At 36.1% G+C, this 14,287-nt stretch overlaps 1 protein-coding gene across 3 annotated transcripts in view; it reads right to left on the minus strand.

The window, feature by feature from the left end:
• LOC128205883 (kinesin-like protein KIF13B) overlaps positions 1-14,287 on the minus strand; it is a 142,106-nt gene that overhangs the window by 80,642 nt on the left and 47,177 nt on the right. For all 3 annotated transcript variants that reach the window (XM_052907923.1, XM_052907921.1, XM_052907920.1), the window contains exons 6-7: positions 9,285-9,372; positions 7,551-7,685 (exon numbers count right to left, since the gene is read on the minus strand). In XM_052907923.1, coding sequence (XP_052763883.1) covers positions 7,551-7,685; positions 9,285-9,372 — 223 coding nt within the window. The remainder of the gene's footprint in view (positions 1-7,550; positions 7,686-9,284; positions 9,373-14,287) is intronic.

Genomic DNA, 14,287 nt, shown 5'->3' on the forward strand with positions numbered 1-14,287 from the left:
TGACAGTCAAATGTGTCAGATGGCCAAGATGGGTATGGGCATGGAGGGCCCATTCGGGGAGATGGACATGGAGCCCGGAGAGATGGACATTGAGGGACCCATGGCAATGCAGCTGCTACAGAGCCTCAACATGGGACGTGAAAACGTGCACCCACTTCATCATGAAATCACTCTCAGCAAGCCGGTACTTGCTGTTCTTAAGCAACGGTTTGGAGTCAATGGTACTCAAGATATCAAATCTAAGTCCAACGATCCCCAGTTCCAAGCTTTCATGTACCAGGTACTGAAAAAAAGTCATGAAATCGCCCCTGGTGAGTTTAATGCCAATCTTACAACAGCTGATGTAGCATTGATTGTACGGTCACTAGATGCCAGTCCCCCGGCCAATCAAATGGTAGCATCAAGCGACCTCAACCAGGCAACCTTAGGTGCCACACAGAGACAGGGGACCGTCCTGCACATTGACACTGGGTTTGGTGCAGGCAAACCAAGCTGGGCTCCACTTGTGGTTCAACCACCCGGAGCTGTCCCTGGCCAAGTGGCACAGCCGGGCACTGCAGAAGCCCTCGTACATAATATTCTAGGTATGCTAGCTTTGTTTATTATTTTTATCAACACCATTAATTTTCATATTTCATTGATGTCAATGTAGATTATATAAGGCCACATGTGTGACACATTAGCAGAAAATAATGAATATAATATTAATTTTTATGCAAATTCACTCAATCATGTTTTGGACTCTCATAGCATGTTAAAATATTAGAACTTTTTAAAATTGTTTTTTTGTCTTGTCCTCAGAAAAACACTCGTTGCCCTAAATAGGAATTGACAAGCACTTAAAGGAAAATAATAGTTGAAGAATATGAAAATGGCTCCAACTGGGTTCAAATCTCAAATAGTGTACAATTCCTGTTTACAGGTTCTTCAATTCCTGCGAGCCAACATGGAGAAGGAGGCGAAACTGGAGAGAGCTCAAAACAATCAAACATGCAGTCAAGGTAAATCCAATATTGTTAAATCAAGTAATGATGCTATATTCAAATATTGGTTAATAAGTAGCTAGCTACATGGATTTTTACAAGAAATCATAATAATTAACAAGTAATTGTAATCCATAACTTAATGTCCACAAGTGAACCTTTTTTTATCTTTAACGTATCTTTAGCTCATTAAAGCTTTCAGGCACAATATCACAAAATCAAAATGTTGTAAGTATAATATAAGTGAATGAAAAAAGCAAACCATTTCAAAAACATGTTTCTTTATCAATTTTAGAGGAGAGGCGGGTGAAAGAAGACCAGTTGTGAATTTTGGGGCCAAACAAATAAGCAGCACAACTCAAAAAAGTACATCAGTCATTGGACAATCACCACTGGTAGCTGGAAAATCTGTAGGAGGAAACGCTGGTTCCTATGCACAAATGGTACAAACTGGTACCCAGCAGACACAAGTTGAACCACAGACCAGTGCACCTGCCCAACCAATCCCCCCGCCAACCAATGCATACTCACAGGACATAACTATGGGGAGTAAGACCGCAGGTCAAACCATACACAGTCCTGGACAAGACATTCTCAACAAAGAGACAGGTAAAGGACTATCTAAAGATGAGAAAACAAGGAATCAGAACAATTTAATTGCTCAGACAAATGTTAGTCCAGCAACAAACACAAACATGGGTGGATCAAACTTTCGAAATCAAAATGGGGTTCAGGCTGATCCCAATTCAGCAATACCCACAGGCATGGTTGGATCCAATATCAACAGTCAGGGTGGTGTTCAAACTGTCCAGAATTCAGCATTACCATCTGGCATAGCTGGATCGAATATCAACAGTCAAGCTGGCTTTCAAAATGTCCAAAATTCAGCAGTACCAACAGGCATAGCTGGATCAAATATCAACAGTCAGGGTGGTGTTCAGACTGGCCCAAATGCAGCTGTTCCAGCTGATAACAGACCTATAGGACTTAAAGAGGCTGGTATATACCCTGGGGCTAATGGCAGTGTTCCTGTCGTAAAAAAGCAACTGTCTCGCTACTCCAGCTCAACAGTCTTTGCCATCGCAGCTATAGTTCTGATCGCTCTTGCAATTATTATTGGACCAATACTTTGCATGCTGTGCAAAATGAGGGAAAAGAGGGAAGAGAAGCAGAGAAAGATCAGGGCATTGAAGAACAGGGAAGTTTCAGAGAATAATATCATTGAATCAATGATGCTGCAAGATCTAGGTGATAAAGATAAGATGAGGTATGTGGTAAATGAGGGGGCAGAAGGGGCCACAGGAAGGAAGAGCTATTACAGTGACATTTACCAAACTATCGACCCAGAGCTGGAGCAACTCAACAAAGTGGGAAGAACTTCGCCCACTGGTCGTCTCCCTTGAAAATAAGCATGATTTGGAGTTGTCTCCCCTGATGAAAATAAACTGCATAATAAACTTGAAAAATAAAATAAATGTTCATAAATATATGAAAGGAATGTGTAATAAAACAGTTTCTTAACATGATGTTGTGCTGGCTTCTAGCAAACTTGTAAAAATTGTAAATATTTGTAAACCTTTGCATCAACAGACATCAGATAATGGTACTTACAATAAAAGTAAGCAATACTGTGTAAATTTGAAACTATGTCTTATTTTGTTACACATGACCCATTAATAGACTTTTTTAGAAATAAATTCAGTGCTAAAATATTGTTTGTCTCTTATATTCTTCCAACATTTCATGGTAGCTGAGATCAATTTGCCCCCCTTATCAACAACAGACAGGTCAAATACAATGGTTACATTTTCTATTGTGATCTTTACCAATGACAGATTAAAGCAAACAAAATCAAGGATAAACCCTTTTCTATGATAACTTAACGGATCTTAAAGAAGGCTTCTTTGAGGCTTATTTCAGAGCATAATGACTTCAATATCCCATATTTTGGTTTCTAAAGCGAGTGACTTTTGATTCTATTCAGACATAAACAGAAACCATCAACACAAATAAACAAGATGGATTGTATTCAAACTTTCTATTCATCAATCTGAACATTGCAAGTGAAATGGTCAATAAAACTGTTCAGTCTCCATATGGGTCTGTGTATGTGTAATTAGTTTTTAATTGACAAACAAATGGAGAATAAATTGCCTTAAATTAGCTCAAAGAATCTGTCCATTGTGCCAAAAGTGGACAGTTTACCTCAGGTGACCTTAAACATCGAAATTGAATCAAATTTCATAACAAGCTTGTGTTCTTAAGACTTGTCTTACCTCGCTCTAGACTGAAAAATTTCATTGCAAAAGTTTTTGACCAAAGAAATTGAATCAGTCAGTATATAATTAATTCTTGGACATTTGACATTAACGATATAGAAAATCGGAATTAAAAATGGATTTTTTCAGTGAAGTAATAACCTAAATAAGGTCAATAATTGCTAAATAACACAAACTCAGAAACAAAATAAAATATTTTGATTGGATATCTATTTCATATTTTGCGAAGACACAGTAACAATCTAAAATATCAGTGTTTATTTAATTTTTGTGAAAGATTCATCACTAAGCTATGGAATTAATGCATCGAAAAAAGCGTGTAAACTTTGCGGTTGGGGTGGTGCTATATTTACAACTTGTGCTAGGATCCTCCGCACCCACATGCCCAGCCAAGTGTTCTCCTAACTGTCAGTTTGGATCACAGGGAGAGATGACAGAGGCTAAATGTACGGACATACATATACCTACGTTACCTAACAGTTTACTAAGACTTGAAGTAAGTGATGCTGCTGAATGGGAGGTCCCTCCGTTCGGAAAGTTCGAGGATTACATGCTTGCTGGAAAAACTGAGCTCCATTCTTTGATGATTAAGAACTATAAGATAATCAGGCTGGATGGTGAACCATTCAGAATCTCTCAAGAGTTAAGACTTTTGGATTTAAGTAATAACTTAATTGAAGAAATCAGTCAAGAAAACTTCGTTGGACTTGGAAAACTGTTGTATTTAAGTCTAAACCAAAACAAGCTACAAATAATTGGAAACTATTCCTTCAAACACTTAACGTCACTGACCGAATTACACATTGTACAAAACAATATCCACAACATTGGGGAGAAAGACTTTTCAGGTCTGGTGAACATCGGAAAAGTGGATTTACAATTCAATCATATTTCCCACATCAATTCAAATGCATTTCAAACACTACAGACTTTAGAAGACATTAACCTAAACCACAACGCCTTAACAGGCTTGGAGGCAGGAGTATTCGCAAACCTGATGAACCTAAAATCTGTGAATCTACAAGCAAACTTTCTCCACTATCTGGACCCAGCTTCTATGATGGGAACCAGCTTGGTGGTCCTAAAACTTTACCAAAATGAGCTGACACATGTTCCCACAAAGTTCCTGAGGGAGGTTTCCAACCGCAATCTGACAGTCAATCTCGCCAAAAACAACATCACCGAAATACCTGCCGGTGCATTTGATGGAGTCATTCTTGGTAATTTAACATAACAATTTTATGTATTTCTTTCAAGCAAAGGTTTTACTTTTTTTAAGATTTGTTCCAGATCTTAAAAGATGAGAAAATCATCAGAATAAGTGATCGGAATTTGTAAACCTTTTGTCTCATTATAACCACATTAAAAAATCATTTTGTCAAACTGATATCAATTGTTAATTGTTGAATTTGTTGATTTTAATTATTTTTTGTTATTTTTAGATACACTGTATTTAGTGGCCAATCAGATTCATCAGATTGATGGAGATGCTTTACAAAACAGTTTCATTAAGATGCTTGATCTACAGCAGAATCTTCTAGAACATTTCCCAGAATCCTTAGAAAGCAGTCTCAACCAATCAAATACAGTTTTACTGGCAAATAATCCCTGGTCATGTGACTGTGACATCCAATGGGTGAAGGTTTTGTTAAAAGGCTCAGCCAATCAGGAACCAACATGCACAAAACCTATAAACTATGGTGGTTCAAAACTTTCAGATGTCATCAAAGACCTTAAATTAATTTGCAATGAAAATATAACATCTCTACCAGTCCCCACCAAAGTGCTCCAAGTTCCACCAAGACACATCTACATTACTCCTAAATTAGACAAGCAACCATCAGAAACAACATCACAAACGACAACTGCAACAACAGCATATATAAGTACACCACTTACAACCAAGAGTGAAGGGAAATCACTGGACATTACTGGAATAGTATGTGGTGTGGTAATAGGAGTTGTCTCTCTTACAGTGATAGTAATACTTGCACTAAAAGTGTTGGTCTTCCAGACAAAAGTCTGGCCGGATCCTGTGTTACTGGTTAACAGGGAAGAGCTTAACTTCAAACCGTACATGAAATATGCCCCACAAGAAAACATTTGGACGGTTGATGTATAGCTTATGCTTGGTGCTGAAGTGTTTGTTTTATGTTATGTTTTTTTGTGTGTTTTTTTTTTCTTTTCGGTTATTAGACATAGTATTTTGCATTCATAGTTAATATGCTTAAAAGTATCTGAATATTTATTTTTTGTTAAAAGCAATTGGGTATACATATGAATATAATTATGTTGGTATAATGTGACCTCAGTTCTAATTAAAAACAAATCAGGGAAAAGTACTTAAATATGCTTTTCAGGGAATTAAAGCCAGTAATATATTCTATGTGTATGCTTTATAAATAATCTTATATCAGCTTCAAGTATACTTCATAATGAATTAATGTTTGTTTTGATTAATAAAGATTTCAAGCAATTATGTATTTCGTTTTAGCTATAGATATGCAACAGTTATGAAATTACAAAATAAAAAATAATAACAATCTATACCTTACTTAACTTACTTCAGCGGGTGCATACTTATTTCTTTTCTTTTTTTAGCCATTCAAGGGACATAACTCAAACAATTATTCAGGCCAGAGTGACAGACCTTGCTATCAGTGATGTTCCGATTATAATTAAAAGTTGATAGGTTGGGCCTGAAATCGGCGACAATCGATTGTTTTTGGTCATGATCGATTCATTCGGCAAGTTGTTTTTCTTCTTTCCGCTCGTAATATACTTTTGCTTTATTTTTGCCGGTTCTTTCCTTTGAGTTCATTTATACATTTGAACGAGTTCAGTTATTATCCATATCAGTATGGCCAAAAGCAACAACAACACTAATAAAATAAGCATGGCCATGGATTACGAGTTATTGAACAAGAATAAAACTACAATTAAGGTATTGTCAAAAACAGAATGTACTATCAATAATCAGTTACTTGGAATCGTTTATCGATAGTCAAACCGGAACTGATTCCCTACACTGCTTGCTATACATGCGTGTAGTGTCTGACTGGCAGCTCAAATGAGTTTGATGTGAATATCTTGAGCACAGTATCAAATATTTTGAGAAAAGTTAAAAGCTTATATAAGACAATAAAGACAAGGGCTACCGTATTTTCCCGACTATAAGGCGATCCGCTTATAAGACAACCCCCTAACTTTGCCCATGAAATCTGGTGTTTTTGTCTCAACTCGTTTATAAGACGGGGTCGATTTTTAAAGCAAATCCAGCACTTGAAATCCACCAAGTCTGTGATAATGTTCAAGTTAAACAGTCAATTATCAACTAAATTTGTTCATTTGCTTAGGATTATTGATTTTTATTTTCCGATGGTATGGTATGTTTGAACCAGCCTAGACCCAATTTTAGGAGTTATGTGGGTTCATATGGTATTTGATTGACCTATTTTAATACAAACCATTGCAGTGCATCTCTGATCTTTACACAGCTCGTGCTGTGACGTCACAAATTGTGCTGTTTGATCTGCAGCCGACAAACAGAACACATTCCATTACATGTGTTAATGAGTTAAATTTTCGTTTGTTTGGATTGCAGATGATGGGACTTAAATTTTGAGAAATAAATAACCATTGATGATTGCGGATAAATTAATGTCACGATTAATGAAATGTGTATTGAAATCTGCCAGTTACATGTATGTGCATGATATATGCAAAGCCTTATAGTAAGGAAAAAGTAAGTTTTATAAACGACATAGAAAAAAATGCATTTTTTAAATTATTTTTTGTCAAAATATTTTAATTTTAAAGGTGACAAAATATGTCTCCTGTGAAAAACAACGTGTTTGGACCGATCGGGTGTTCATCATAGTGAAACAAAGCAGATAGTCGTCTCAATCTGATGGGTGTGATCGTGTCACTTTTATTGGGGTGTCATCAACAGACAATAAATAAGTCAGTTGAATACCTTATGTTGAATATTCCTGATTATGACTCTATTCTTTATGAAATTCTTATAGACTCGCCTATAAGACGGGCCCCCTACTTTAAGGTTAAAAATCGGGACCAAATTTCCCCGTCTTATAGTCGGGAAAATACGGTACATATCATTCTCTGTAAGAAAGACAAGCTAAACATCCATCAACCCCTATAGGAATGATTTCAAAACATAGGGGTTGATTTTAAAACAGTCTTCTTCAAATACTGATAGATGTTTTTAGGTCTTAATTTGATATAGCTTTTATTTAAGGTAACAAAACAATATTCATCAAGTACTCACAGATGTTTTCAGGTCTGTAAGTGTCTGGGTGACAATGATGTTGAAGACAGCGTGTGATCGACTACTCTCGCTGTTCATATTGGTGGCCGCTACCGTCCGAGATTTGTTCCCCTCATTCATTAAATTGTTTATGTCCTGAAAAATTCCATATATATATCATATTTGATTCTTTACAAAAATACTGAGCTTCAGACAAATTTGTTCAGTTACTATGTGATAATGTTGATGTAATCATCATGTTCATGCTTCTATGCTATTTGTCTTAAGACAAAAAATAAAATAAGAATAACTTGTTTAAAACATCACAAAATGGGTGACATTTCAAAATCTTTGATATTTATGACTGTGTACTACTATACTACTATATCATGCCTCCAACATAAATAATGCAATGTCATTGGTCCAGGACTGGTCACGTGATGACCCCATACATTTCCATATTGGGTCACCAAATTTATACTGTACCAAAATGGCGTCTTAGTTATTATTCAATGAATAATTAAACATGTAAACAGGTTGTCGACGTGATAAATATGTTACAGTGTTAGTTGATAACCCAATATGGGAGCTTCGCTCTCACCCGATATGGTTTCCTTTGCCCCATAACTTATAATACCTAAATGCTATGGTACATGATGGAGTGTGTCTGTCAAGGACATTACTGCAGGCAAATAAACCATGCTTACCATTAACACAATAACAAATTGCTGACTCTTGCAATTATAACCTGGCCCCAATTTCTCGAAACTTCTTAAGCTTAACAGGCTTAAGTAGCTTATTGCAATTAGCCAAAAAACACTTAATTTGAATCTTGATAAATGAAAAATGGTTTAACGTGATTTTTGTAATGATAATTCCTATCCAAAGTATAAAAAACTCTTAAAGAAGTAAATATTATGCAATTTATAGTAAACCAAAAATAGTGAGCTTAGCTTAATCCTGTTATAAGGGACTTAAGAAGTCAGGGCCTGAGGCTTTTCTCAAGCAACTTACACTGTACATTTATTGAAAACTCATCAAATAGAAACTGAAAGTAAATTTTCCAAAAATTAAACGATGCTTGATTTCTCCATTCCAAGCTTCTGTCGACTAGGAAGTGGCTGGTTTTTATGTCTCACCATCGTAGCTTTAGGCGAACATTTACGCGAATGTTCATTACACTTTTAACCTTATTTGACTACTCTATATAAATCTTCATTCCAACTAAAAGTGATCAGTTTCATGTTCAGTGTTATTTTTAACTAAGTTTGAGGAAATATAATCAGGACATCATTGAATTGGAAATATTAACAATTAGGAATTCAGCATTGAACTTTAAGAATTTTGTTATTGATACTAGGGAGTCAAACTAAATGGCCCACAGGATGCCATAATCAAGGCCAGTACCTGGAATGCCTTGACCACAATGGTTGACAGTCTGTCCATGTACAGGCCCAGGATGTTATTGACATTGACAATTATGAACATAATCACCTGGGAGGACTTGACCACAATGGTTGACAGTCTGTCCATGTACACGCTCAGGATGTTATTGACATAGACAATTATAAACATAATCACCTGGGAGGACTTGACCACAATGGTTGACAGTCTGTCCATGTACAGGCCCAGGATGCTATTGACATTGACAATTATAAACATAATCACCTGGGAGGACTTGACCACAATGGTTGAAAGCCTGTCAATGTACGGGCCCAGGATGTAATTGACATTGACAATTATAAACGTAATTACCTGGAAGTTGTTGACGACCAGGGTGGAAAGTCCGTCAACATATGGGCCCAGGATGTTGTGCTCTCGCACCTTCAGATTCTGTTTATGCCTGAAACAAGCAGGGAAACAATCATTATGATTTGTATAACAAGCAGGGAATAAATAATTATCATTTATATAACAAGCAGGGAACCAATAGAATAGATAGAGGTAGACATACCTAGTAATCTTTTTTAATGGAAAAATACGGAAAAAAACTGCGAAAAATAAATCAATTGTAAACTATGTGGTACGTCAGTTAGTAAGTTTCAATGCATTGAACACATCGATACCAAGTTTATGTCAGTTTTCGTCAATTTTCTTTTTTCTGCTATTTCATCATACGGAGTGCAGCCCCTTTAAGAAAATGTACATGTTTCTGCATGTTTTAACTTTGGAAGTCATTTATATGCATTTCAAGGTACTTTCTACTAGTTTTGATGCAAATGTTCCAGCAAAAAACAAATTTTACAACTTTCATAAAAAAAACTTGAACTTAGTCTATCTTTATAAAAAATATTTTTATTTATACTGCCTTGCCCATTAAATTCATAATGAAAAATGGAAAAAAAGACCATTGAAAGGGCTTGCGGGTATTTTTGTAATTGAGTCAGCTAGTAAACATCAAATCAAATTTTTTATTAGTAGTGGTCTGATAAACAATTTATAGTTACAAACATGATTTCAAACTATCTACTTGGTGCATCGCTTCAGGTAAAGACAACTGTATGAAAGTACACTGTAATCTTGACATGACTTTAGATCATGATATCACATATCAGTACGTTGTCAGCCTTCACAATCACACTGATTACTACACTTGGTACAACCAGGTATAAGGGTAAAAAAATGCTTATGGTTGGTGAGGCCTTTCCTGTGTCAACTTCAGCTATGTTCACAAATGAAATGGTTTCTTTCAGTCATTACCAATCATAAATATTATGGTTTCATTTTATTGAACGGAAAGGCCCGACAGTGTTGGAAAGCTATTATTATAAAATAAATGGCTATGTGAATAATTAAGAAAGTAAACTAGTGATTAAATAACAGCATTTTAAGCGATAAAACTGAAATCCACATATGATGTGCCCATTGAATGCTATATAAAAAGCACAAGAAAGACAACTTAGTCATGACATACATGTATTTATCTCCCTTGAAGGTGACAATTTAGTGTGTACAAAAATCAGTAACAATGTTTTACTAAAGCAACCATTTGAGTTGTCTTTCTTTCAATAGGTGTCTGCTGCTAACATTTGAATTTTGTGTCCCTGCTTGGAGACTATGCAATGCGATCCTACGCTCGGGTCAGAAATAACAAAACAAAGTACTGAGTAAAACAAACCATCAGGTAACTACTAATATTGCATACTCAAATAATATAATGTAACATTGATTTACCTCTGTATCTTGTTAATTTAAATGTTCAGTTTTTTATTTATTGCTTCAATGAAAATGTGTATGTTTGTATTTTTGTTTGTATATGCTATAGGTATGTAAGTACCAGTGAATGCATTATTAAAATAAATGGTTAAAATGGTATAACGTGACCATGTATCTCTTACTGTTCTTTTACAGGTATCACATACATAACAGTGGCAGTTGATGATACGAGGATTGAACGTTGAATTTTTTCTTGGGATCTTCAAATCATGCGCAAGCAACAAAACCCACAAATATGAATTATTTCAGAGTAAAAAGTTTTAACTCATTTTTATAACTTTACAAATATTCAGACACCAAAAAAAGAATGAAAGTTCAACACTAATCTGGAATCCAATAGTGTAGTACAATTTAAAAACATAATAGTTAAAATCATTTTTTTAACCAATGAGATGACAGTATTTGTTAATTAAAAATTTATCTTCAAAGTGATAAACATTTCATAATAATTTATAGAATTCAATCAATCCTACCTAACATTTGACAATTTTTTAACAACTTTTAAAACTAACCTATGTTATTTGAAAAAATGCTGAATTTGAAAAAGGGCCTCAACACTCACATTTTTGAGAAAGAGGCTCAGATAAGTATTTAAGCTATATTCAGATCAATTTATTACAGTGTAAAGATGGTTATACAATATAAATGGTATTATAAAATACTCATTTTTGAAGACTGGTTTATACCTGAGGTTAGTATAACTTAAGTATTGTACTTAAAATACAGTGTACAGTCTGCAATCTTCATTTTAAGTAACAAAAGGAAATTTTATCAATATTTAAAGTCATCAATTATTTTTACTGTATTTGTGAATGTTCATAGTTTATAGTACAATTCTTTTTCGTATAAAGACTTAGTATAGGTTTTACCTGGTATAAGGTGTGCATGCGCAGAGCACTTTTTTGGTTGTGACTTTCGCATTTAGCACATGTTATTGTACAAATTATGAGTAAACTAAAACATGACAAAACTTGATAAACTGATGTTTAATATTTCCCAGCATGGAACTTGAATCAGATGACCTACATGCTGTATCCCTGGGACTGTCCAGAGTGCTTGGGGACATCGGGGTAACCAGACAAATGGTTCATAAACGGAGGAGAGCTTGGCTTGCGAATGAAAAAATTAAAAGAGCATTGTCAAATTTTCAAGAAACTCATGAATGTTTTAAGTTTGGAAGTCAAAGCGAAGGCACGACAACTCTAGGAATGGAGTCAGATATAGTTACGCTAATAAATGATTTTTCGACACCTGTACTGTTCGACATGTCTGAGAGGCAACAAGGGAAGGTGAACCTCCTGGTGCTGAAAGATGAGAGCTCCCCACCCCAACACTGCAAGCTGCAGGTAATTGGGAGATTTCTTGAACTGCTATGCACCATTAACATGCTGAACTATGTACCAATGGGTGTGGAGGTTGATATGGGGGGAAGATTGCTTTTAAAAAATACTTGTTTTGATGCAGAAATAAAAGAACAGTTTGCAGGGCAATATATTCAGCAGGGACCATCAAGAAGTTACAGTAAAGAAATGGATATTGTTGGAGCTTATCATTCTGCAAGCTTGCCTGAGGAGTGTCAGTTTCTCTTTCAAAGACCACGGCCCGGACACTGGCCCAGACGTGAGATACTGGAACAGGCTAAAAAAAGTGGAGTATTCCTAGTTCCACAGGGACATGCTGAAAGTTGTCGTCCAGATCTGGAATGGCGGTTTTCTACTTCTCTTATGGAAAGAATACATATGTTCGATTTATGCATTATCAAGATAAAGGCATATGTGTTCCTTAAATTGCTAAGAAAGACCTATTTCAAGCCTATTTTTGGCAACCGTTTAAGCACATTCCACTTCAAAACCACCCTACTGTTCACTGTAGAAACCTACCCGCCTGAAATATGGAAGAAACAAAACCTGTTACAATGTGTAATTTACTGCCTTACTACACTAAAGCGCTGGTGTGGCATGCACTTCTGTCCACATTACACCATCTCTGGGGTAGTGGCATGCACTTCTGTCCACATTACACCATCTCTGGGGTAGTGGCATGCACTTCTGTCCACATTACACCATCTCTGGGGTAGTGGCATGCACTTCTGTCCACATTACACCATCTCTGGGGTAGTGGCATGCACTTCTCTCCACATTACACCATCTCTGGGGTAGTGGCATGCACTTCTCTCCACATTACACCATCTCTGGGGTAGTGGCATGCACTTCTCTCCACATTACACCATCTCTGGGGTAGTGGCATGCACTTCTCTCCACATTACACCATCTCTGGGGTAGACTTATTTGTGGGGAAACTAAAGAAATCTGAACTTTCCCGTGTCTCAGCAATGTTATCGGCCATGATTGAGAATATCAGGCATTATGTGGTGAAGGTTGAGGTGGACCAGGTGGGGGAAAGATTGTTGATGTATATGGAAAACAGACCCTCAAGCATTCAAATGAGAACAAGAGATTATATAAAAGCAAGAACTGAATGGGATTTAATCAATTACTTTCTTCTACAAACATATTTATACAAGGAGAACCTTTATATGCAGCGAAATGTTAAGCAAATGCTTCATAACATTGATACACTTGTAAAGGCTTACACTACTTTAAGAAAGAGTGGTGACACCTTCCTTGATGATGCCCTTGGTAGACCCATCAAGTATCTGTTTGGTTTCGCAGCCTCTGTCCGGGCCTCTGAATGTGTACGATTACATCAGCCAATAACAGTTGACATTTACAAGCAGTACCAAGACTCCCTCGACTCGGACCTGACATCAAGCAGACTCAAGTTTGCCTCCATGCTGTACTGCACTGGCCAGTATGAAAAAGCAGCAGAAATGTTGGAGGACATTGAAGGATTGCTGCACCCTGATATGGGCCTTGCTGGTGTAAGCGAATCAAGAATGCACCATGACTATTTAACGCCCACCTTTCAACACAATGTACTAAACTTGCCAGTGTCAGAGATTATTAAAGGACATATAGCCATAAATGTTGTATTTGTTTCTCTAGAACAACCATGTGTGCCTAAACATTTAACATACCGTATTATATCATGTATAGGACGCTAGCATAGATAGGACGCAGGCAAAAAATAGTTGAGAAAACGGGTAAAAACCCTTAATATATAAGATAGGACGCAGCGGAAAAATGTCAAAATCGGAGCCGAAAAATTGAGGTTGGTCAAGTATTTATAACATATATATTGAAGTAAAAAACAAACAAAAAATTGTATATAAGGCATGTTTTGGTAACTGTCTTGTGTATTTCGATAATTATTGTCGTATTTTGGTAATTGAGTGTACACAACAATGATATATGTCTTGACATTTTGAGAACATTTACGCATATTATAAGACTTATACAAATGCCGTAATAGTCCAGTCAACCGTTGCAACCGTTGCAATAGTCTCGACATGCCTTCTGAATGACAGTCAACCGTTGCAATCGCAACAAAACTGTGTATTGTCAAAACTGATGATTGTTTTGATAAGGCTTGTCGCTGTGCGGATTAAAGCATGTCGGCATAATTAAGTGTCAGTAATTAGC

The sequence above is a fragment of the Mya arenaria genome, chromosome 10, assembly GCF_026914265.1.
Source record: "Mya arenaria isolate MELC-2E11 chromosome 10, ASM2691426v1".
NCBI lineage: Eukaryota > Metazoa > Mollusca > Bivalvia > Myida > Myidae > Mya > Mya arenaria.